This window comes from Lithobates pipiens, unplaced genomic scaffold, assembly GCF_037356315.1.
Source record: "Lithobates pipiens isolate NorthernLeopardFrog02 unplaced genomic scaffold, aLitPip1_a1.2 Scaffold_8, whole genome shotgun sequence".
Taxonomy (NCBI): domain Eukaryota; kingdom Metazoa; phylum Chordata; class Amphibia; order Anura; family Ranidae; genus Lithobates; species Lithobates pipiens.
In genome coordinates, this window is record NW_027507903.1 from 662,003,187 (window position 1) to 662,029,240 (window position 26,054).

The 26,054-nt window shown below is 42.6% G+C and overlaps 1 protein-coding gene across 3 annotated transcripts in view; it reads right to left on the reverse strand.

Moving 5' to 3' along the window:
* LOC143961839 (uncharacterized) overlaps positions 1–26,054 on the reverse strand; it is a 299,153-nt gene that overhangs the window by 34,322 nt on the left and 238,777 nt on the right. Inside the window, exons 1-2 of one of the 3 annotated variants that reach the window (XM_077471173.1) lie at positions 22,768–22,885; positions 8,292–8,353 (exon numbers count right to left, since the gene is read on the reverse strand). The exons of 1 other annotated variant lie outside the window; for it this stretch is intronic. In XM_077471173.1, the coding sequence (XP_077327299.1) occupies positions 8,292–8,349 (58 nt within the window). In that variant the 5' untranslated portion in view covers positions 8,350–8,353; positions 22,768–22,885. Of the gene's footprint in view, positions 1–8,291; positions 8,428–22,767; positions 22,886–26,054 lie in introns of those variants that run through there. One more of the 3 variants, XM_077471172.1, reaches the window with a different exon arrangement.

A 26,054-nucleotide genomic window follows, 5' to 3' on the forward strand; every position in this document is an offset into this window, starting at 1 on the left:
GAGTGGATGACCAAGCCCTCTTCATCCTCCTCATCCTCTCTCACCCAGTCTCAGGGTAGTAGAAAAGCAGCTGCCAACACATCGTCGTCCCTCCTCTCAATGTCATCATCAGTGACTCCTTCCCTAGACCCACCACGTCCTCCTGAGGAGTCTCCTGAACTCTTTGAGCACAGTGTTGGGTACATGCTCCAGGAGGATGCCCAGTGTTTGGTGGGCTCTGATGATGACACTCAGCTAGAGGAAGGCAGTAGTGTGAGCACAGAGAGAGGGGATGCTCAAGAAGGACAGCAATCTGGCAGTCATGTTCCACAAGCTGCAGCATACTGCCAGGTTTGCTACAGCGATGAAGAGGGAGGGGATGATGAGGGCACTGACTCCACGTGGGTGCCTGGAAGGAGGGAGGAGGAGGAGGAGGAGGCACATGTCCAACGAGGCAGGATGCCCTCCGGGGGCCAGCTTAGGGGCAGCACACCGACTGAATCACACCGCAGAGCTCCGCCTGCGCAGAGCGCTTCCTCTGCGCAGAGCGCTTCCTCTGCGCAGAGCGCTTCCTCTGCGCAGAGCGCTTCCTCTGCGCGTTATTCTAAAAGTTCTTTGGTGTGGGCCTTTTTTGAGACGAGTGCATCAGATCGCACCGCTGCTATTTGCAACATATGTCTCAAGCGTATCTCACATGGCCAAAACATCAGCCGCTTGGGCACCACATGCTTGACCAGACATATGTTGACCTGCCATGCAGCTCGTTGGCAAGCATACCTCAAAGACCCACACCAAAGAACAAAGCGGACCTCTCCTTGCTCCTCATCAGCTGGCATCTCCAACCCCACTAGACCTTCAGTCCTCTCTGAAACCTGCTCTGAGAGGAATGAAGGTGTAGAATTAGGTGTGTCACAGCCAAGTGCTTCCGGGAACTCTGCTAGTGGTACATCCACGTCCGATTATAGCAGACAAATGTCCCTGCCCCAGCTGCTGGACCGGCGGAAGAAATTTACTCCCAGCCATCCACATGCCCAGCGGTTGAATGCTAGCTTGGCTAAATTGCTAGCACTTCAACTGCTGCCTTTTCAGTTGGTAGACTCGGCCCCCTTCCGTGAGTTTGTACAATGTGCGGTTCCTCAGTGGCAGGTCCCCAAACGCCACTTTTTCTCACGGAAGGCGATTCCGGCTCTCTACCGGCATGTGGAAGGCAATGTCCTTGCCTCGCTGGACAGGGCGGGCAGTGGTAAGGTGCATATTACCGCTGACTCATGGTCCAGCAGGCATGGACAGGGACGTTACCTGTCTTTCATGGCCCATTGGGTCACTCTCCTGGCTGCTGGGAAGGATGCAGGACAAGGTGCAGTAGTGTTGGAGGTTGTTCCGCCACCACGCCTCCAAAATGCTACTATTGGTTGTGACACACCTCTCTCCTCCACCCCCTCCTCTTCTTCTTCCTCCATGGCCTCTTCCAGTGCTCTGTCCTCAGAACCAGCGGTGCTCCGTAGGCGTTGCAGGGGCTACGCAAGTACGCAGGCAAAACGATGCCATGCCGTGCTTGCGCTGGCTTGTTTGGGGGACAGGAGCCACACTGGGGCGGATGTTTTGTCACCTCTGCAGGGGCAGGCCGAGAGGTGGTTGACGCCACGCCAGCTTAAGCCAGGAATGGTGGTTTGCGACAATGGCACCAACCTCCTCTCCGCCCTCCGACAGGGACAACTGACCCATGTGCCCTGTGTAGCTCACGTCCTTAACCTGGTGGTGCAGCGGTTCTTGGGCAGGTACCCCGGCTTACAGGATGTCCTGAAACAGGCCAGGAGAGTCTGTGTGCATTTCCGCCGATCATTTAATGCCTGTGCTCGGCTGGCTGAGCTCCAAAAGGAGTTGAACCTGCCCAAGAACCGCCTTATATGTGACATGCCCACCAGATGGAACTCAACATTGGCCATGCTGCAGCGGCTGCACACGCAGCAGAGGGCCATCAATGAGTACCTGTGCGACTACGGCACCAGGACAGGGTCAGGGGAGCTTGGTTTTTTCTCACCACGCCAGTGGGGCATGATCAGGGATGCATGCACTGTCCTGTCACCGTTTGAGGAGGCCACAAGGATGGTGAGCAGTGACAGTGCATGCATCAGTGACACTATACCTCTTGTCCACCTCTTGGAGCATACGCTGCGTGGAATAATGGACAGGGCACTTGAGGCAGAACAGAGGCAGGAAGAGGAGGACTTCCTTGCCTCTCAAGGCCCCCTTTATCCAGACAGTGTTCCTGCTGTGCCACCCATCACACAGGAAGAGGGTGAGGAGGAGGAAGAGGAGGAGGAGGATGATTGTGTCAGCATGGAGGTGGAGGCTGGCACTCAGCATCAGCAGCAGCAGTCTTATAGGGATGATTTACAGTCCCAAGAAACACGTGGACTTGTACGTGGCTGGGAGGAGGTAGCTGCGGATCATGTTGTCCTTAGTGACCCAGAGGACTCCGGACCGAATGCCTCAGCTAACCTACGCTGCATGGCCTCCCTGATCCTGCAAAGCCTGCGGAAGGATCCTCGTATTCTTCGGATCAAGGAGAGGGACCATTACTGGCTGGCCACTCTCCTTGATCCACGGTACAAGGGTAAGGTTGCCGACCTTATCTTGCCATCGCAGAGGGAGCAGAGGATGAGACATCTCTGGGAGGCCTTGCAGAAAGCTCTGTGCAACGCGTTCCCAGAGACTGGGAGGTCACAAACTCCTGGTCCTGGACAACGTGTTGCTGAGGCATCAGTCAGAAGGAGCGGTGGAGAAGGTGGCCGTCTGACTGATGCTTTCAGACAATTTTTTAGTCCGCAGCCCCAAGGTATGATTGGTTCCAGCACCCATCGCCAGCGTCTAATTTACATGGTGCAGGAATACCTAGGGGCAAGGTCAGACTTGGACACCTTTCCCACTGAAAATCCTCTGGCTTACTGGGTCTTGAGGATGGATCACTGGCCAGAGCTTGCACAGTATGCAATTGAGCTACTGGCCTGTCCTGCATCCAGCGTTCTTTCGGAACGCACCTTCAGTGCTGCTGGTGGCTTCGTTACCGATCACAGGGTGCGCCTGTCCACCGAATCAGTTGATCGACTGACCTTCATCAAGATGAATCAGTCTTGGATCACCCACAGCTACCAAGCACCTGAAGCTGATGTAACCGAATAATTTTTTTTGAAATACCACATCCCTTCAAGACTGCCTATGCTGATGCTGAGTGACTGTCCTGTTATGTTGATTGTCTATCCTCTTCCTCCTCCGCTGATATGTTGGAAGAACATTTTTGGTTCTGGGTGATGCCAGCAGCCCAATTTTTCTGCCCCTGTTTAACAGGGGCGTTTAAGTACAATTTTTGATGCAATGCTTTGCAGCAGGGCTAATTCCTGCAATAAAACTAGAGTATATGGCAGAGGTTGCAGTGTGATGGCACCAGTGCCTAAGGCCCAATTTTTCTGCCCCTGTTTAACAGGGGCGTTTAAGTACAATTTTTGATGCAATGCTTTGCAGCAGGGCTAATTCCTGCAATAAAACTAGAGTATATGGCAGAGGTTGCAGTGTGATGGCACCAGTGCCTAAGGCCCAATTTTTCTGCCCCTGTTTAACAGGGGCGTTTAAGTACAATTTTTGATGCAATGCTTTGCAGCAGGGCTAATTCCTACAATAAAACTAGAGTGTATGGCAGAGGTTGCAGTGTGATGGCACCAGTGCCTAAGGCCCAATTTTTCTGCCCCTGTTTAACAGGGGCGTTTAAGTACAATTTTTGATGCAATGCTTTGCAGCAGGGCTAATTCCTGCAATAAAACTAGAGTGTATGGCAGAGGTTGCAGTGTGATGGCACCAGTGCCTAAGGCCCAATTTTTCTGCCCCTGTTTAACAGGGGCGTTTAAGTACAATTTTTGATGCAATGCTTTGCAGCAGGGCTAATTCCTGCAATAAAACTAGAGTATATGGCAGAGGTTGCAGTGTGATGGCACCAGTGCCTAAGGCCCAATTTTTCTGCCCCTGTTTAACAGGGGCGTTTAAGTACAATTTTTGATGCAATGCTTTGCAGCAGGGCTAATTCCTGCAATAAAACTAGAGTATATGGCAGAGGTTGCAGTGTGATGGCACCAGTGCCTAAGGCCCAATTTTTCTGCCCCTGTTTAACAGGGGCGTTTAAGTACAATTTTTGATGCAATGCTTTGCAGCAGGGCTAATTCCTGCAATAAAACTAGAGTGTATGGCAGAGGTTGCAGTGTGATGGCACCAGTGCCTAAGGCCCAATTTTTCTGCCCCTGTTTAACAGGGGCGTTTAAGTACAATTTTTGATGCAATGCTTTGCAGCAGGGCTAATTCCTGCAATAAAACTAGAGTGTATGGCAGAGGTTGCACTGTGATGGCACCAGTGCCTAAGGCCCAATTTTTCTGCCCCTGTTTAACAGGGGCGTTTAAGTACAATTTGTGATGCAATGCTTTGCAGCAGGGCTAATTCCTGCAATAAAACTAGAGTATATGGCAGAGGTTGCAGTGTGATGGCACCAGTGCCTAAGGCCCAATTTTTCTGCCCCTGTTTAACAGGGGCGTTTAAGTACAATTTTTGATGCAATGCTTTGCAGCAGGGCTAATTCCTGCAATAAAACTAGAGTGTATGGCAGAGGTTGCAGTGTGATGGCACCAGTGCCTAAGGCCCAATTTTTCTGCCCCTGTTTAACAGGGGCGTTTAAGTACAATTTTTGATGCAATGCTTTGCAGCAGGGCTAATTCCTGCAATAAAACTAGAGTGTATGGCAGAGGTTGCAGTGTGATGGCACCAGTGCCTAAGGCCCAATTTTTCTGCCCCTGTTTAACAGGGGCGTTTAAGTACAATTTTTGATGCAATGCTTTGCAGCAGGGCTAATTCCTGCAATAAAACTAGAGTGTATGGCAGAGGTTGCAGTGTGATGGCACCAGTGCCTAAGGCCCAATTTTTCTGCCCCTGTTTAACAGGGACATGTAATTACAATTCTTGATATAATATTTCACAGGAGGGCCCCTTCCCGTGCCCACCCAGAGTAACTGTGAGGACTTATAGTGTTGTGGCACCAGCACCACAACCACCAAAGGTCAATTTTTCTACCACTGTTCAACAATGGCATGTAATTACAATTCTTGATATAATCGTTCACAGCAGGGCGCTCCAGCGCCCACCAAGAGTCACTTTGAGGGCTTACAATGTTGTTGCAAAACCAACACCTTGTTCTGCCATTTCTGCAGAGCATATAGGGCAGGCCCCTACTTTCAAACATCCAATTTACAAACATCTCCTACTTGCAAACGGAAGGAGACAACAGCAAGTGAGATGAAAAAAGATGGACGACAAAACAAATTATACAGGGGTGATAACCCTTCCCTATGTTTTCCAAAAAGCTTAAAAATAGTTTTTTTGACTGGAGCTACACTTTAAAAATGTACCAGTTGAAAATTACAAACAGATTCAACTTAACACAACAAACCTACACAGTCCCTGTCTTGTTTGCACCGCCTGTATACTTCTGTTCTGAGTATATAGGGCCTGGGGGCCACACGCATTTCCTTTTTTTAATATGGGTACAGGGTTCCCCTTAATATGCGTACAAAACCCAAATAGGCTGATAATGGGCAGGGAGGGCTACCCATGCCATGTTTCTCAATGATTTTCAACCATATTGCAGGAACCAGATATAACATTAAAACCGCAAGCAGTTTTAAATGGTGTTATTTCCGCTTAATGTCATTTTGTGCAGGGACTGTTCTAAACACGGGAAACACGTGGCACTTCACAGGCATACTACAGACACCCACCAGGCACCATATTTAAAGGAATATTTCACTTTTTTTTTTTCACTTTAATCGTCATTAAAATCAGTGCTCCCACCAAAACGGTAGTTTTTAAAACTTTTTTTTGCAGTGACCCATGTCCCCTGAGGCAGGAGGCAGGTCGCCAAACCCTTTTTAGGACACTATCTTGCATATTAGCCGTTAAAATGAGCACTTTCCAATTCGAACGTTCGAGTCCCATAGACTTCAATGGGGTTCTAACGTTCGTACCGAACGCGGGGGTCGTTCGCAAGTTCTGGTGCGAACCGAACCGGGGGGTGTTCGGCTCATCCCTACTCTTAAATTACAGCTTAGCTAAGCTAATGCCATACAGTCCAGCCACTGAACAATATTTGTGGCTACGGTCTCTCACATAATATGCCGAAGAGGCTGTGCCCATTCCCTCCACTCAGGTCTCAGATTATATTCGGCTCTCTGCTTTATGCTTTGTAGTGTGTGTCATCAGATCCTCACCTGCCTTCTGGAGCTGCAAAATGTCTTATATCTCTGGCCCTCACCTGCCTTCTGGAGCTGCAAAATATCTTATATCTCCGGCGCTGTGACTGGCCGGAGCAGTGATGACTTCACTCCCGTCTGTTAGTGGCCGCATGCTCAGTGCGCCTGCCCCCGATGTCTACGGCGCATGCACAGTAGACATTGGTGCTGCTATTTCTGCAAATATCTCCTAAACAGGGAGATATTTCTTGCACCTACAGGTAAGCCTTAATCTAGACTTACCTGTAGGTTAAAGTGGTTGTAATGGGCTTACAACCACTTTAATAATCGGACACTCACCTGTCCTACAGTCCAGCGATGTGGGTGTACGAAGCCCCGCTCCTCTCCCTCTTCTCTCACTAATGTGGGTGCCTGGCTTCACAGCCGGGCATGCACTGTGCGCACTGTGATTGGCCGGGCAATCTTCTGGGACCTGTGACATCTCTCAGAAGATTTCAGGGAGGGAGAGGTGAACCTTCCAGGGCTGTGGAGCCCCAGGAGGAAGTGGGAGCTGGATTCCTCTAAAAAGAGGGTATCCGCCCCCCCCCAAAAATGACATGCCAAATGTGGCATGTCAGGGGGTCATCATCTCTTAAAGCAGAAGTTAAATTTTTGGGTGGAACTCCACTTTAAGGACAATTTGGGAGCAGCTACAACATGCAGTTAGAGCACAGAATAACTCCTCGAAATGGCACCTATCCCCCACTGTTTTGTTCGGTCTCATTAGGGATGCCGCCTCGTCCAAAGGCTTTATCTCATAAAGTTATGCCATGCTTCTCCAGTCTTATATGGGGCGGCACCCCCTGAGGGTGATGGAACGGTGGGAACGCGATGTTGACCAAATGGATGGAGACCAATGGGAGGAGGCATTTCAGACAGTGGTTATGTGTTTATTAAATGTATCAAAAAGGCTGACTCAACTGTATATTCTTCTGAGGGTGTATTTTACGCCTAATGGGTTTACAAACCAAATCTACTTGTAAGAGGTGTAAGCAAGATCACGGGGACTTGATGCACCTTGGGTGGCGCTGCCTGAAACTGAATGCCTATTGGGCGGGGGTGGTGAATAGAGTCAATTTAGTGTTTTAGGTGACCCTTCCCCTAGACCCAAGGGCCTGCCTATGGGGTAAATTGGAAGAGTACGACTGGGAGGTGCACACCAGAGTGGCTGTGCTTAGAGTCTTGTTCCAGGCAAGAAAGCTGATTATGATACTTTGGAAGTCAAAGATTTCCCTACTCTGAGGGGATGGGTTAACAGTATAGGTGAGCTGTTGCGATTGAAAAAGCGTATCTATCAAAATAGGGGTAATGCACATAAATTCGAGAGGGTATGGGCACGGGGGTTAGATGTTAGGGATTGCTCCGGTGGACTTAACCATGGACAGGTCACTTTGGCTTAATGATGACTAGGTTGTATCCTCAATGCGAGATATAACGATAGTAAACCCGAGAGGACACTTTGGGGGAACTTTATGACTTTCATTTGTTTCATTTGTTTCTGGTTCCAAAAGGTCCTTGCAGAGAATTGCTGCACTGAGTGGCCGACCCCAAAACTTGTCCAATACCAGCCCATCACTCCACTCATACTACATACTGCAAATGAGTGTCAATGACAGCTCCACCCCTAAAATATAACTAAAGGCAAAAGGTTTTTTTATTTTTTTGGACAGAGTAGAGCAGGATTAGACGCCCTGTCAGGTTTTATTGCTGTCTCTGTGCAATTGCAGATCATGGCTTAGGCCTCACCCAGCCCCATCTCTCCAATGGAACCCAGAGATATAAGGTCTGTAATTCTTGGAGCATAGCATCCTATTGGTGGGGTCAGGGTTGGGTGGGGGGCTCGGAAGAAGCCAAGCTCTTCTCTGTGGAAGCTCTTTAAATAAAGGAGAAATGGAAAAGCAGAGGAGTGTTTGAAAAGCAGAGAGGATGGAATATTACACATGACTGATTTCCACTAGCGGCAAGTGTATGCAGGGTCTACCACCTACCTTCCTGTGCAAGAGATGCAGGGACCATCAACAGCAACACCAGCACACCCAGCTCCATCGCCCTGAGAAAATACAAACACAAATGAGAAGTAATTCATCTCTGGCTCAGCATTTGTTAGTAGAAACAGACAAAAATGTTATGGCCAAAGGCATCTTCATTGAGAGGCCACAAAAGTCACAACTAGAGATGAGATGAATGTTCAGTCCAAACATTTAAGTCTGAACATGTCTCGTTCCAACGCTTCCCTCATGCCGAATGACAGGTCTGGCTGATGACACCTGACATATACAAAGGGGTGTGGCTTCCAGGGTGACATCATTGACCATATATGGACATGAGAATATTTGATCAATGACGTCATGGTATACCAGTAACATCATTGACCATATATGGTCATGGTCAATGGCACCCCTGGGGAGATGCAGACCCTTTGTTTATAACCCATTCAATTTGTTTGTTGGCTTTGAATTTGCTTCAGTCACGCTGAATGACAGGTCTGGCTGATGATAACTGATATATAAAAAGCAGCTGGGCCTCCTGGGTGATGTCACTGACCATATCTGGTCAATGACATCACAGGGCACCAGTAACACCATTGACCATATATGGTCATGCACAAATATGGTCAAAGATATCACCAGTATAACCCAACCCCTGTCCTCCTCCAGAGCCACCATTCAGCACAAGGGATGTGACAAGCAAGATGTGTGTCGGCGGGCAGCATTTTTTTTCTTCGGCAGCTCAGTGGGTGGTGGACTTTATGATTGATGGAGATCTGTATTTTAATCAAATGACTCGTTAAAGTCTATGTATTTGTTTTTATTTACTCTTTACAATTTGTGAAATATTAGAAGTACTATGTACTCCTCATTTATTCAAATGGAGGCCAGTATCAGTAGGCCCCTGTCAGGACCTGGGTCACCTGGTGGTGGCACTGTGGTTCCCAGAGCTGAAGGGCACCATTCCATTGGCCACCAGTGGGTGTTTCCCAGCAGCCAGAATCAGGTGGAATCTAATTACTGGGATCTCCAGGCTCCTGGGATCACCCTTCAGCTCTGGGAACCGCAGGGCCACCAGCAGGTGATCCAGGTATTGCCAATAACATGATAGTGGAGTACAACTAAACCAACAACCTAACTATAATACACTATATATAATGGAAGGGAAGCTCTCATAAACAGGACAGGAGTATTACTGGGACTGGGAACAGAGATGGGGAGATGGGGTAACAGGATACAGGATAAGACAGGGATCAAGAAAATCAACAAGCAGGCATAAGGCTAACACCGAAGCACTGTTGAAAAGTCAAGGAAGGGATTATATATCTTCCCGGCAGCCAGCATCAGGTGGAGCCTACTTACTGGGATATGCTGGCTGCTGGGAGACACCTGCTGGTGGCCATTGGAACTGCGCCCTTCAGCTCAGGTAGTGCCACCAGCAAGTGATCCAGGTCCTGGTAGCCCCCCTTCTATTAAAGGGGCTTCCAGATTGTATTAAGCCCTCTGCCCACAGACCTCCCACAACCTCCAGGCCAGTGTTTTGGGAAGAGGCCCTTGTCTTCAACAGTACAGGGACAAGGTGGGGTCCCCCTTGGCAAGGCACCCTCACCTCCTCTTTCCTGGTCTGCCATGCTCTGAGGGTCTGGCGTAAACCTCATGTTTTTTATTACTTTTTTTTTGCATGGGGTTCTCTCATAAAATCCATACCAGGCAGGAAACTAAAGGCCCACGATGTGCAAACACCATCAGTCATGTTGTCCAGCAATGTAGATCCATGTCAATCACGATGCCTGATAACCACTAACATGCCATAAAAAAAAAACAGCAACACTATTCCAGCCAGAGCAATGCTTGTTAGGACATGGAAAGCTAATGCTGCACCTCATATTTCTGAAGTGATGGGGCGTTTGGACTTATGCACCCTCATGGAAGTGGGTCGTTATCCGTGGGGCCGCACATATGTGCTGCTGTGTTTGCGCTGGTATTTCACTCCAAGCACAGAGACCGAGTTCTCCCTGAACGCTCCAGGGTCTTGTACTAACAATCGGGAACCGCAAGGCCAAGTTCCCGATCACCTGATCAGTGTGATCACAACTCTGATTGGATATCACAGTGATCAATCACTGTTCAGCCTGCCCCTATGTGTGTTTTATCCTCTTGAATGGAGAAAATAATACTATGCTAGAGGAGAAACTGTAAAAATAAATAACAAAAATACATAAATAAATATTATAAATAAATAAAAATAATAATAAAGAAAATTAATAAATAAATAAAATAATAATAATAATAATAATAATAATAATAATAATAATCTGTTGGTTGAACTGGATATATTTGTGTTTTTCTCAACCAGATTAACCATGTAACAATAATAACAATAATAATAATAATAATAATAATCTGTTGGCTGAACTGGATGGATTTGTGTTTTCCTCAACCATATTAACCATGTAACAATAATAATAATAATAATAATAATAATCTGCTGGTTGAACTGGATGGATTTGTGTTTTTCTCAACCAGATTACTCATGTAACAATAATAATAATAATAATAATAATAATAATAATAATAATAAATAATATAATAATAACAGTAAGTGAATTAAATGGGGTAAATGGCGCTTCCTTGAAATGGGGAGGGGTGGTCCAATACCTGAATAAACCAGTGTTGCACCCTCAAAACTAAAGTGCTCTAATAATGTGAATGATATTATTACAATATACCAACATATAGTAAATAAACAAAAGTGCAAAACTACACAATAACATTAATAATACATTAGAGAATGTCCAAAAATAATGAATCCTATATGTGAAAAAGTGAACACCATAAAAAAACTTCCAGTCCAACAAAGAATTAATATGCGTGTGAGCTAATAATAATAATAATAATAAAAAATATGTTGGCTGGACTGGATGGATTTGTGCCTTTTTTCCAACCCGATTAACTATGTAGCAATAATAATAATAATAATAATAATAATAATATTAAATAAAATAAATAAATATAATGATAATAATAAAAATATTAATAATAATACTAATCTGTTTGTTAAACTGCATGGATTTGTGTCTTTTTTCAACCGCATTAACTATGGAACTATAATAATAATAATAATAATAATAATAATAATAATAATAATAATAATAAATAAAATAAATAAATATAAATTAAAAAATTCAGCACTACCAGGATATGCCCCCCAGAAGAAAACCCACAAGAGGGAACACATGTCTTATGATCTTACATGATCTTACTTACATTTATTATATTTTCGTTTTGCGGGGGTATTCCCTCTTGTGGTTTTTCCTCGGGGGGGGGGGGGGGGGGGGGGCATATCCTGGTAGCGCTGCATTTTTCAATTTATATCTTCACTTTCACAATTCAATCATTGTTGATGCTGGCTGCTATACTTTACATTTAGTATATTGGTAGCACAATTGTAATTTTGATTTTTATTCAAAATAAATAAATATAAAAATAATAATGATAATCTGTTTGTTAAACAGCATGGATTTGTGTTTTTCTCAACCATATTAACTAAGTAACAATAATAATAATAATAATAATAATAATAATAATAATCTGTTGGTAGAACTGGATGGATTTTTGTCTTTTTTTTAACAAGATTAACTATGTAACATTAATAATAATAATAATAATAATAATTATATTAAATAAAATAAATAAATATAATAATAAACTGCATGGATTTGTGTCTTTTTTTCAACCACATTAATTATGCAACTTAATAATAATAATAATAATAATAATAATAATAATAATAATAATAATTATTATTATTATTATTATAATAATATGTTTGTTGAACTGGATGGATTTGTGAAACAGATTAACTATAATAATAATAATAATAATAATAATAATAATAATAAGAAGAAGAAGAAGAAGAAGAAGAAGAAGAAGAAGAAGATGAAGAAGAAGGTGAAATAAAATAACATAACAAATAATAATAATAATAATAATAATAATAATAATAATAATAATAATAATAATAATAATAATAATAATAATAACAATTTGTGGGTTGAACTGGATGGATTTGTGTCTTTTTTCAACCACATTAACTATGTAACCTTATTAATAATAATAATAATAATAATAATAATAATAATAATAATGATAATAATAATATATTGGTTGAACTGGATGGATTTATGAAACAGATTAACTATGTAATAATAATAATAATAATAATAATAATAATAATAATATGAAATAAAATAACATAAATAAATATAATAATAATAACAATTTGTGGGTTGAACTGGGGGGATTTGTGTTTTTTTTCAACCACATTAACTATGTAACCTTATTAATAATAATAATAATAATAATAGTAATAATAATAATAATAATAATAATAATAATAATAATAATAATAATAATAATAATGATAATAATCATTATATAATAATAATAAATATAATAATAATATATTGGTTGAACTGGATGGATTTGTGAAACAGATTAACTATGTAATAATAATAATAATAATAATAATAATAATAATAATAATAATAATAATAATAATATAATGAAATAAAATAACATAAATAAATATAATAATAATAATAGCAATTTGTGGGTTGAACTGGGTGGATTTATGTCTTTTTTCAACCATATTAACTATGTAACCTTACTAATACTAATATTAAAGACAGTTTAATCTAGGTCAGTGTCAGAGTTAGGGTCAGTGTAATTAGGTAGGTTAAAAAAGGTCAAAATGCACACCATTGTTTCTGGTCCATAGTACGGTACATGCAACCACTAACGTCCACATATGTGGTATCACTGCAATTGTCAGAAGCAGGAGAATTTACTTTGGATTGTTCTTTGGTGGTAAGTTATGGTAATAGCAAGAAATATACTTTTTGGGGTCAGGTTTCCTTTGATAATAATAAAATAATAAGAATAAATCAGGAGAAATCCGTTACCATTTACCACCAAATTAAAGTCCAAAAACACACGGTATAATCCACCCGGATACACCAAGCAGTTGTGATGATATTTATACAAATCTACTAACACAAGTCAAAGTTGCAAAACTGTGTTCAGAAGTTATGATTGGCTTTCCCTTCGTCATGAAGGGGTTAGGAAGAGCGATTCGATGGGTCCTTGTGTGAATAAAAAAAGACTCAACAGATTCCTAATCTGATTATTGAGCCTCATTGTCAATAAACAAAATCTTCAAGAAGTGTATGTTGTATAGATAACTAGAGAAACATCTGCCGCTGCCATTTTTATCCCCGGGGATAAGTGATCTGGAGATCTAACGCTGCACTTTGATGTCTCGTGTTGCTGGAAATTTTCTAACAAAATAATTAAATGTAATTAATTAAATTAAAATGTATTCTTCAAAATAAATAAATAAAAATAATAATAAATGCACATTTTTACTGCAAAAATGTGTAAATGTATAATTTTTTTTTTCAATTTTACAGTGTACAACAAATGTATCTTTTCATACAATGTACAAAAAATGTAACAACAATTGGGCACAAAGGTGGTAAAAATGCATATGTATTGTTGCTGCTTTTCTTCCTTGTTTTTGCCACAATTCTGGCTCTTAATGCACTAGTGAATAAAGCAGGTGTAACGCGGTTTGCGTTTTTGATGCGCTTTTAATTTATTTTAATCAGGTGGTGTATTTTTTTAGACTTTTCTTTTATTTTTACTGCACCAAAAATGCAGCAATCAGGATTTTACAAAATGCCGACGTTACAAAACAACTGATCGGTGTGAAAGGATTTCGCAGGATTTCAGGGTCTTGTGTTTTTCTTCCCCTTTTTTTAAAGGCAAAAGCGGAAGAAAGACAGATCAGTGTAAAGGCAGCATAAAGTAGATTCCATGGAGTGAAGATTGGTCACGTAGTCTACAATCTATGGTCCAGTCTACAATTATTATATTTTATTTAAGGTGACCCCGGCTTTTAACAAAGATCAGCTGCTGCAGAATGGAAAGATGGAGATGGAAGGACAAACAGATATTTCCTAAGAGTACAGATATCGGGATAATAGATTACTCTATATGGTGACCCCTCCTCCTAGGAGTACAGATATCAGGATAATAGATTTCTGTATATGGTGACCCCTCCTCCTAGGAGTACAGATATCAGGATAATAGATTTCTGTATTATGGTGACCCCTCCTCCTAGGAGTACAGATATCGGGATAATAGATTTCTGTATATGGTGACCCCTCCTCCTAGGAGTACAGATATCAGGATAATAGATTTCTGTATTATGGTGACCCCTCCTCCTAGGAGTTCAGATATCGGGATAATAGATTTCTCTATATGGTGACCCCCCCCCTAGGAATTCAGATATCGGGATAATAGATTTCTCTATATGGTGACCCCTCCTCCTAGGAGTACAGATATCGGGATAATAGATTTCTCTATATGGTGACCCCTCCTCCTAGGAGTACAGATATCAGGATGATAGATTTCTGTATATGGTGACCCCTCCTCCTAGGAGTGCAGATATCAGGATAATAGATTTCTGTATATGGTGACCCCTCCTCCTAGGAGTGCAGATATCAGGATAATAGATTTCTGTATTATGGTGACCCCTCCTCCTAGGAGTACAGATATCAGGATAATAGATTTCTGTATATGGTGACCCCTCCTCCTAGGAGTGCAGATATCAGGATAATAGATTTCTGTATATGGTGACCCCCTCCTCCTAGGAGTGCAGATATCAGGATAATAGATTTCTGTATTATGGTGACCCCCTCCTCCTAGGAGTACAGATATCGGGATAATAGATTTCTGTATATGGCGACCCCTCCTCCTGGGAGTACAGTTATCGGGATAATAGATTTCTGTATATGGTGACCCCTCCTCCTAGGAGTACAGATATGGGGATAATAGATTTCTGTATATAGTGACCCCTCCTCCTAGGAGTACAGATATCAGGATAATAGATTTCTGTATATGGTGACCCCTCCTCCTAGGAGTGCAGATATCAGGATAATAGATTTCTGTATATGGTGACCCCTCCTCCTAGGAGTACAGATATCGGGATAATAGATTTCTCTATATGGTGACCCCTCCTCCTGGGAGTACAGATATCGGGATAATAGATTTCTGTATATGGTGACCCCTCCTCCTAGGAGTACAGATATGGGGATAATAGATTTCTGTATATGGTGACCCCTCCTCCTAGGAGTACAGATATCGGGATAATAGATTTGTCTATATGGTGACCCCTCCTCCTAGGAGTACAGATATAGGGATAATAGATTTCTGTATATGGTGACCCCTCCTCCTAGGAGTGCAGATATCGGGATAATAGATTTCTCTATATGGTGACCCCTCCTCCTAGGAGTACAGATATCGGGATAATAGATTTGTCTATATGGTGACCCCTCCTCCTAGGAGTACAGATATCGGGATAATAGATTTCTCTATATGGTGACCCCTCCTCCTAGGAGTACAGATATAGGGATAATAGATTTCTGTATATGGTGACCCCTCATCCTAGGAGTACAGATATCGGGATAATAGATTTCTGTATATGGTGACCCCTCCTCCTAGGAGTACAGATATCGGGATAATAGATTTCTGTATATGGTGACCCCTCCTCCTAGGAGTACAGATATCGGCATAATAGATTTCTGTATATGGTGACCCCTCCTCCTAGGAGTACAGATATCGGGATAGTACATTTCTCTATATGGTGACCCCTCCTCCTAGGAGTACAGATATCGGGATAATAGATTTCTGTATATGGCGACCCCGCCCCCTAGGAGTACAGATATTGGGATAATAGATTTCTCTATATGGTGACCCCTCCTCCTAGGAGTAAAGATATCGGGATAATAGATTTCTCTATATGGTGACCCCTCCTCCGAGGAGTACAGATATCGGGATAATAGATTTCTCTATATGGTGACCCCTCCTCCTAGGAGTACAGATATCAGGATAATAGATTTCTGTATATGGTGACCCCTTCCCCTAGGAGTATAGATATCGGGATAATAGATTTCTCTATATGGTGACCCCTCCTCCTAGGAGTTCAGATATCGGGATAATAGATTTCTCTATATGGTGACCCCCCCCCTAGGAATTCAGATATCGGGATAATAGATTTCTCTATATGGTGACCCCTCCTCCTAGGAGTACAGATATCGGGATAATAGATTTCTCTATATGGTGACCCCTCCTCCTAGGAGTACAGATATCAGGATGATAGATTTCTGTATATGGTGACCCCTCCTCCTAGGAGTGCAGATATCAGGATAATAGATTTCTGTATATGGTGACCCCTCCTCCTAGGAGTGCAGATATCAGGATAATAGATTTCTGTATTATGGTGACCCCTCCTCCTAGGAGTACAGATATCAGGATAATAGATTTCTGTATATGGTGACCCCTCCTCCTAGGAGTGCAGATATCAGGATAATAGATTTCTGTATATGGTGACCCCCTCCTCCTAGGAGTGCAGATATCAGGATAATAGATTTCTGTATTATGGTGACCCCCTCCTCCTAGGAGTACAGATATCGGGATAATAGATTTCTGTATATGGCGACCCCTCCTCCTGGGAGTACAGTTATCGGGATAATAGATTTCTGTATATGGTGACCCCTCCTCCTAGGAGTACAGATATGGGGATAATAGATTTCTGTATATAGTGACCCCTCCTCCTAGGAGTACAGATATCAGGATAATAGATTTCTGTATATGGTGACCCCTCCTCCTAGGAGTGCAGATATCAGGATAATAGATTTCTGTATATGGTGACCCCTCCTCCTAGGAGTACAGATATCGGGATAATAGATTTCTCTATATGGTGACCCCTCCTCCTGGGAGTACAGATATCGGGATAATAGATTTCTGTATATGGTGACCCCTCCTCCTAGGAGTACAGATATGGGGATAATAGATTTCTGTATATGGTGACCCCTCCTCCTAGGAGTACAGATATCGGGATAATAGATTTGTCTATATGGTGACCCCTCCTCCTAGGAGTACAGATATAGGGATAATAGATTTCTGTATATGGTGACCCCTCCTCCTAGGAGTGCAGATATCGGGATAATAGATTTCTCTATATGGTGACCCCTCCTCCTAGGAGTACAGATATCGGGATAATAGATTTGTCTATATGGTGACCCCTCCTCCTAGGAGTACAGATATCGGGATAATAGATTTCTCTATATGGTGACCCCTCCTCCTAGGAGTACAGATATAGGGATAATAGATTTCTGTATATGGTGACCCCTCATCCTAGGAGTACAGATATCGGGATAATAGATTTCTGTATATGGTGACCCCTCCTCCTAGGAGTACAGATATCGGGATAATACATTTCTCTATATGGTGACCCCTCCTCCTAGGAGTACAGATATCGGGATAATACATTTCTCTATATGGTGACCCCTCCTCCTAGGAGTACAGATATCGGGATAATAGATTTCTGTATATGGCGACCCCGCCCCCTAGGAGTACAGATATTGGGATAATAGATTTCTCTATATGGTGACCCCCCCCCCCCCCCCCTAGGAATTCAGATATCGGGATAATAGATTTCTCTATATGGTGACCCCTCCTCCTAGGAGTACAGATATCGGGATAATAGATTTCTGTATATGGCGACCCCGCCCCCTAGGAGTACAGATATTGGGATAATAGATTTCTCTATATGGTGACCCCTCCTCCTAGTTGTTCAGTTATCGGGATAACAGATTTCTCTATATGGTGACCCTTCCTCCTAGGAGTTCAGATATCGGGATAATAGATTTCTCTATATGGTGACCCTTCCTCCTAGGAGTTCAGATATCGGGATAATAGATTTCTCTATATGGTGACCCCTCCTCCTAGGAGTTCAGATATCGGGATAATAGATTTCTCTATATGGTGACCCCTCCTCCTAGGAGTTCAGATATCGGGATAATAGATTTCTCTATATGGTGACCCCTCCTCCTAGGTTCCTGGCCTTCATGTTGACTTCTAACTTCTCTGATCTGCATTCTCACTCTGGGTCAATCACTCAATGTAGTTCCCCATCATTTGTGTGTTAACTTCGATCTCTGCATTGTCGGTCAGGTTAAATCTTTCTCCATTTTTCCAGCCTCAGCCCCTCTCAGTGCTCAACAGATCCTCCTGGTAACGGTGAGATGAGATCACCGTTGCCATAATGCAACAGTCAAAAGAACAGGAACCTCTGAATACAAGACAGGAAATGTCAAATAATAGGAAATGGTTGTACCATATCCATTGACCCTTTCATCTCCATGGGTAATCCAAGCCTACCAGACCAGACCTGAGGTGGAAGATTCCATTTTTTCACAGTATTTGGATCCCCCCCCTCACCCCCCTTATACTTACTGACCCTGATGGGGGTGTCACTGGGAGGAGTACAGCAGGGTAGATTCACCAATGTTTACCTGTCATTCGGCAAGTGTCTCTTGACAGGACCGGTCGTGTTTGGTGGGTGGCGCTTTGTGGGTCAGTGTTCATCAAGACTGATGTAGGATCTACTTCGGGGAACATTTATTTATTTTTTCATAAAGGACTTATCAAAAACTATGTTTTTATTTTGTTTGCCCATTTTTCTGTCAATTGAGTAGGGGTGCTATGTACCCAATACTCATTAACAAGGAGGTGGGGGACGGGGGGCCCCTTAATAAAGGGGTCCCCAAACTTCAAAAAGTCACCCCCCTCCCACCCTTACAACTGCCAGGCCAGGGTTGTGGGGAAGAGGCACTTGTCTTCATCGGCATGGTGGCAAGGGGCTTTGGGGGGGAGACCCCCTTCCCCAAAGCCCCACCATGTTGAGGACACATGTCCTGATATGGTTTAAGGGGGGACGGGGGGCACTAGCTCGTTCCCTCATCTCCTGGCCTTCTCAGATAAGGGTCCAGTATGGATTTGGGGGGGGATGCGGTTCCCCTCAAAATCCATACCAGACCTGAAAGGCCTGGTATGGAAAAAGGGGGGGGGGCATGGTGTTTTTTGTTTTCTTATTATTTTTAATGCTGCACTTCTTTTGTTTTTATTCTGTTGTCAGCAGGGAATCTCATTGACAGCAGGTGAGTCAAGGTTGTCAATGATTCCGCAAATGTGCACTCTTTAACGACCAGTTGCTCCAACTATTTTACCAAAACAGAACAAAAATTTCCGGCTTGCACGTGTCTATAAAACTTTCATATTCATAATTCATAACGGAAGAACTCATGAGACTGGAATCACGGAGCACTATGGGGGTCTATTTCCATTATACCCTGTAAATGTCTTCATAGAACTTTTCTCTCCGGGAATTCTCACATTTCTTCATTTAAATCCAATTAAAGCAACGTGTGAGTCTTGGGAGGAAGCTGTGGGAAAACCTTTATTGATAGATAACCAAAGGAAAAAGCCGTGCACGTATATAAATACTATAAATAAATGAAATATAAACACCTATGTGTGATTATGGCGATGACGTCAGCACGTCTGCCACCAGACATATGTTTCGTCGTAAACAAAAAAAAACGTATTCGTGGGGTCCCCACGAATAAGTCTTTTTACGACGAAACGTACGTCGGGTGGCAGACATGCTGATGTCATTGCGATACAGCGTAGGTTGGACAGGGCGATTGCATGCCGGCCGGCATTTTTTATGGGCGTTTTTACTGCTTTCTATGTAAGTGTATTTCTTTACTTTTATTAAATTTGTTATACGGAATTATGCTATAGTGAGTCTTTCTTTCCATTTCCCTGGGATCCCGAGTACGGCCTTTCTGCTTCACGTGCTGCTGTTGACGGTCCCGACCCACTTTATTCAATAAGGGAGCCCTACTGTGAACATGGTCTGAGGAGGTGCTGTGGAGATTGACTATGGGCATGAAAATCGCTTGCTTGTCACGATCCTTGGTGTTTTTCGGTTGCACAGAAGATTAAACACTTTTTTTATTTATTATTTTTTATTTTTACATCACTAATATATATATATATATATATATATATATATATATATATTTTTTTTTTTTTTTATATATATTTTCTATTTTTTCATGAATTCTTTTTTTTTACTTTTTATCAATTTAGGTATTTATTAAGTTCCCACTGGAATTTTTTTAATTTATTGGACTTTTTTATCACTCTCTGGGATCCCAAGTACTGCCTTTCTGCTTCACGTGCTGGTGTTGATGGTCCCCGGCCTGTTTTATTCAATAAGGGAGCCCTATTGTGATCATGGTCTGAGGAGGTGCTGTGGAGATTGACTATGGGCATGAAATCGCTTGCATTTTGGTAAGCGCATATTTTGTGTGGTGTGGTGGTCACGATCCTTGGTGTTTTTCGGTTGCACAGAAGATTAAACATTTTTTTTATTTATTATTTTTTATTTTTACATTGTTATTACACTCATTATTACCACTATTTTTTTTATTATTATCACATGTATATATCTATACATATATATATATCTATATATCTATATATATATATATATATATATATATATATATATATTTTTTTTGTTACTATTAACTTAATATCTTCTATTTTTCATGAATTCTTATGAATTTTTACTTTTTATCAATTTAGGTATTTATTAAGTTCTCACTGGAATTTTTTTAATTTATTGGACTTTTTTATCACTTCACTGGGATTTTTCGAACTTCATTATTAACACTTATATTTATTTATTATTTATTATTTATTTATTTATTATTATTATTATAATTTATAATTATATAATTTATAAATAAGTTATAATTAAATATTTATAATTCTTTTTATAAATGATGTTATGTTTGATGTATTAGAAGAGTAGATCAATTTTTCTCACTATTATTGCAATCAATTAATTAATATATATATATATATATATATATATATATATATATATATATATATATATATACACATATATATATAATTAATCACTCATAGGTGTTTATATTTAATTTATTTATAGTATTTATGTATGTGCACGGCTTTTTCCTTTTGTTATCTTATTGTGTTTACGTGTATCTTGTAAAACTGAGCTGCAGCGATTTTTACTAGTTGTACTAGTGTAGATTTAGGTTTAGCGCGGTATTTATTTTTATTTTTGCTTTATTGGAAATGATAATGCCTCAATGAGTATTAATACAAAAAGATAAAGAGGGTACCCTCATCCCATATTAACATAGACAAAACGTTTTGCTTTATCGATAGACCCCTATGGGTTTTCTAGAGACAAAGAAGAAGGTGCTTGCCTTCAGACTGTCTCTCTTTAATTGAACCTCTTTTACTGTGCGAACACAGAAGGCAGGGAGGGGGAGGAAGGGGTTGAGGTCAATTATTTGATTGGTGGTTTTGTGCCTTATCATGCTGCAACCAGCAATGGAAACTTGCTTGGTTTCCTCTCACAACTTCAATATATACGGTAATGGTAACCATCCTCTGGAGGACAGGGACTGATGAGACTGGATCTATCTATTCTCTACAATAAAGGCTACCTTCACCTTTTCCATAAACTGGTCCATGCAGACAAAGGGCCTTAGTGGTTTAAAAAGCCCTGCTTCATTTGTAAATATATTGTGTAATGCAAATGTCATACCTGTAGGTCTTTTCCACCTACAAAAAAGCCCAGATGAAAATCTCTCAAAGTTTACTTTCCTACGTCCCGACTTATTTCCAGGACAAAGCACACATTGAGCGCCCCCCCACACCCCCGTTGGCATCACATGGATGAGCTTGCCCGATATAAAAGCCATCCTTGCACAGTGCTCTCTCTCCTCTCCTATCCCAGCAGTGGCTGAGCTCAGCGGTGACCTTCCTTCCAATGCCGCGTACACGCGATCGGAATTTCGGCCAGAAAAAGACCGATGAGAGCTTTTCGTCGGAAAAAATGCGGTCGTGTGTATGCTCCATCGGCCGAATTTTCGCCAGCAAAAGTTTGAGAGCACGGTCTCAATTTTTCAGACGGGAAAAAGTTTCGGAAATTCCGTTCGTGTGCAAGCAATTCCGACACGCAAACGTTCCGATGGATGCTCGGAAACAATTCGACGCACGTTCGGAAGCATTAAACTTCATTTTCTCGGCTGACCTCACAAACGCGCTTCAGAAAGAATGGTCAAACATTCCCATAGACACACTCCTAAACCTTGTGGACAGCCTTCCCAGAAGAGTTGAGGCTTTTATAGCTGCAAAGGGTGGGCCAACTCAATATTACGTACGTCACCGCGGTGTACGTCACCGCGTTCTGGACGGTCAAAAGTTCAGAGAGATTTTGTGTGACCTCTGTGTATGCAAGCCAAGCTTGAGCGGAATTCCGTCCGAAAAAAACATCCAAGAATTTTCAGACGGAAAGACCGCTCGTGTGTACGCGGAATTAGGGTGTTGGGTTCCTGACTGTCCTGACCTGACTTCTGGACACCATAAATATTAGGATTGCTGATTTTTATCATCTTTATCCTTACTCCAAGACAATAAGACATATTTATCTTAGTACCCCGGCTTTGTGTGTTACCTGCGATCTCTGTGTACGGTGTGGTTGGTCTGGTTGAAGCCTTCTCCCTTTGTCCAGTCTCCCTTTGTCCAGTCTCCTTTGTCCAGTCTCAGCCCTCAGAAGGTCCTCCTGGTAATGGTGAGATGAGTGGAAGGGTTGGGTGTTATATAGTTCCTTCCTCATTAATAACTCTCCCCCTCCTCCGACCTCCAACAGCAAGATCAGCATTCCTCAAAAACCGAAAATTATACAAATTACAGCCTCACTGTTCACCACAAAAAGAGAAATGAAAATTTACGCAATGTGTACTGCAACCACAGCGACATATGCAATCTACATTTACTGTATCTCTGGTCCCTCAATTACACAGCTCAGATACCTAATACCAAACACCCCAATAGAACTAAGGACTGAGAATTTCCCAAGAACGCAAACAACATACACTATACTACCAAAAGTATTGGGACACCTGCCTTTACATGAACTTTAATGATATCCCAGTCTTAGTCCGTAGGATTCAATATTGAGTTGGCCCACCCTTTGCAGCTATAAAAGCCTCAACTCTTCTGAGAAGGCTATCCATAAGGTTTAGGAGTGTGTCTATGGGAATGTTTGACCATTCTTTCTGAAGCGCGTGTGTGAGGTCAGGCTTGCAGTCTCTACTCTAATTCATTCCAAAGATGTTCTATAGGGTTAAGGTCAGGACTCTACACAGGCCAGTCATGTTCCTCCATGTCTTTATGGACCTTGCTTTGTTCACTGGTGCGCAGTCATGTTGAAACAAGAAGAGACCATCCCCAAACTGTTCCCACAAAGTCGAGAGCATGAAATTGTCCAAAATGTATTGGTATGAGGATGACTTGTCAATCAAGCAGATGGGGGGGGATCCTGACAATATTACTGGTATCCTCCCTAAACTTGGCATGGGTCTGCTCTTTCAACTGATAGCGGCTCCTTCAGAACTCGCTGGATTGCCAGGCTGAGGTATGGTCAGGTGGAGCTGAATCAATCTCTTTTCCACACCCTGAAGGTGGAACGACTTGTCAGTCAAGCAGATTGGGGGGATCCTGACAATATTACTGGTATTCTTCCTAAACTTGGCATGGGTCTGCTCTTTCAACTGATAGCGGCTCCTTCAGAACTTGCTGGAGTGCCAGGCTGAGGTATGGTCAGGTGGAGCTGAATCCATCTCTTTTCCACACCCTGAAAGGTGGAACAACTTGTCAGTCAAGCAGATTGGGGGGATCCTGACAATATTACTGGTATCCTTCCTAAACTTGGCATGGGTCTGCCCTTTCAACTGATAGTGGCAAATAGCCTACTGGCTGTGGGTCATAGGAGAATGTTAGTCAATATATTCCTGTGACCCAAGAGCTCCCTATAACTGAAACTAAGAGGCCAAGCCCAACCACTGAAAATCAACCCCCACACCATAATCCCCCCTCCACCAAATGATTTGGACCAGTGCACAAAGCGAGGTCCATAAAGACATGGATGAGCGAGTTTGGAGGAACTTAACTGGCCCGCACAGAGTACTGACCCAAATGCAAGAGGGAAGAGATCTGGCACACTTGAAGCTATCTGACCCAAACCAGCTAGGTTGAATTAATAAAATAGAAACAATAAAACAATGACAGTCACATGAGGAAAAAAGGCCAAGGTGCTACCTGAGCGGCGGCCACTGTGGAGGAGCTAGAAGTGACTCTGCAGGGAAGACAAGAGGAAGAGCAGTGCCAACTATGTGTAACTATGTGTTTTGCGGTATGAGACTTTAATGGCACAGTAAGTAAACCAATTCACAGGATTGTAGTCAGTAATGCTCCTCAGTGAATTGAAAGTCCCTGTCGTGGCTGGCATTCCTCCTCGAGGAAGACCGGTTGAAGACCTTGCCAGTGTCGGTGAGCATCAACAATTTCTGGAGGTGTTCCGAGAGTCCTGGATGAACGAGGATCAGACTGGCATCACGGGCATCACTGACGGTGGGCATGGCATGCATTCAAGGCATGCATGTAAATTTTCTCATGAAGCAGTCAACCCTTTAGGTTAGAAGAGAAGCATGACTGTCCCTTTTATGGGTGTACTTGTCTTTTGGCTCACAGGAATATATTGACTAACATTCTCCTATGACCAACAACCAGTGGGCTATTTGCCACTATCAGTTGAAAGGGCAGACCCATGCCAAGTTTAGGAAGGATACCAGTAATATTGTCAGGATCCCCCCCTATCTGCTTGACTGACAAATCGTTCCACCTTTCAGGGTGTGGAAAAGAGATGGATTCAGCTCCACCTGACCATACCTCAGCCTGGCACTCCAGCAAGTTCTGAAGGAGTCGCGTGATGGGCGATTACTGTTCTATGCTCGTCAGGGAATCCCTGTGAGAACTCTGGTGTGTAGATATGTACATGGTAATTCCCACAAAAGGGGACTAAGTGCCTGTGGGAAAATGTGGATGTGCGCACACGTATATGCACATGCACAATTCCTGTTGGCGCCAGATGGGCTATCTAAAGGTTGCTCATGCCCATGTTCTGTGCTGACTGATCTTCAGCTGTTCCCTGTGCCTTGCATTTATCCTGTCTGATTCCCTTGTTGCTGACCCAGCTTGCTCCTGACCTGGTCTTGGATTCTGCCCACCTGTTGATGACCCTGGCTATTCCTGTGACCACATTTCTGTCTCTGATCCTGGCTTCCTATCCTGCTCACACTGTATCATAACGAAACTTTACTTCCTCTTTAAGTGTGTGTGACACATGTAATTCTCTATGTGCAGAACCAGGTCCTGATGGCTGCAAACCTGAAAAACAGACACCAGAAGATATAGCTGTAGTAGGGTGTATTAAGCTGTAGGGGTGTGGAGTGGAAATAAATCCTTGCAAGACTTCACCCAACACAAATCTCCTAAAATACAACTGCTGTCTCCATGCTGCTAAACAAACCTACTGTACTTCTACACCCTCAATAATACCCTCCCATCCAGTCATCATCAACTCTTTTCTACCCTTAAAAGAGAAGTATGGGAATGTTTTTTTTTTTTTTTTTAAATCACATTTATCTAGGTCAGTGATGGCGAACCTTGGCACCCCAGATGTTTTGGAACTACATTTCCCATGATGCTCATCCACTCTACAGTGCTGTTGAGCATCATGGGAAATGTAGTTCCAAAACATCTGGAGTGCCAAGGTTCGCCATCACTGATCTAGGTAGACACAGCATCATTACAATGCTGAATCTGTCCCCCGCTGGCTCTAAGACTGAGAACCAAGCAATCACCACCGATCAATTTTTTAAAAGCTCTGTGAGCAGAGAG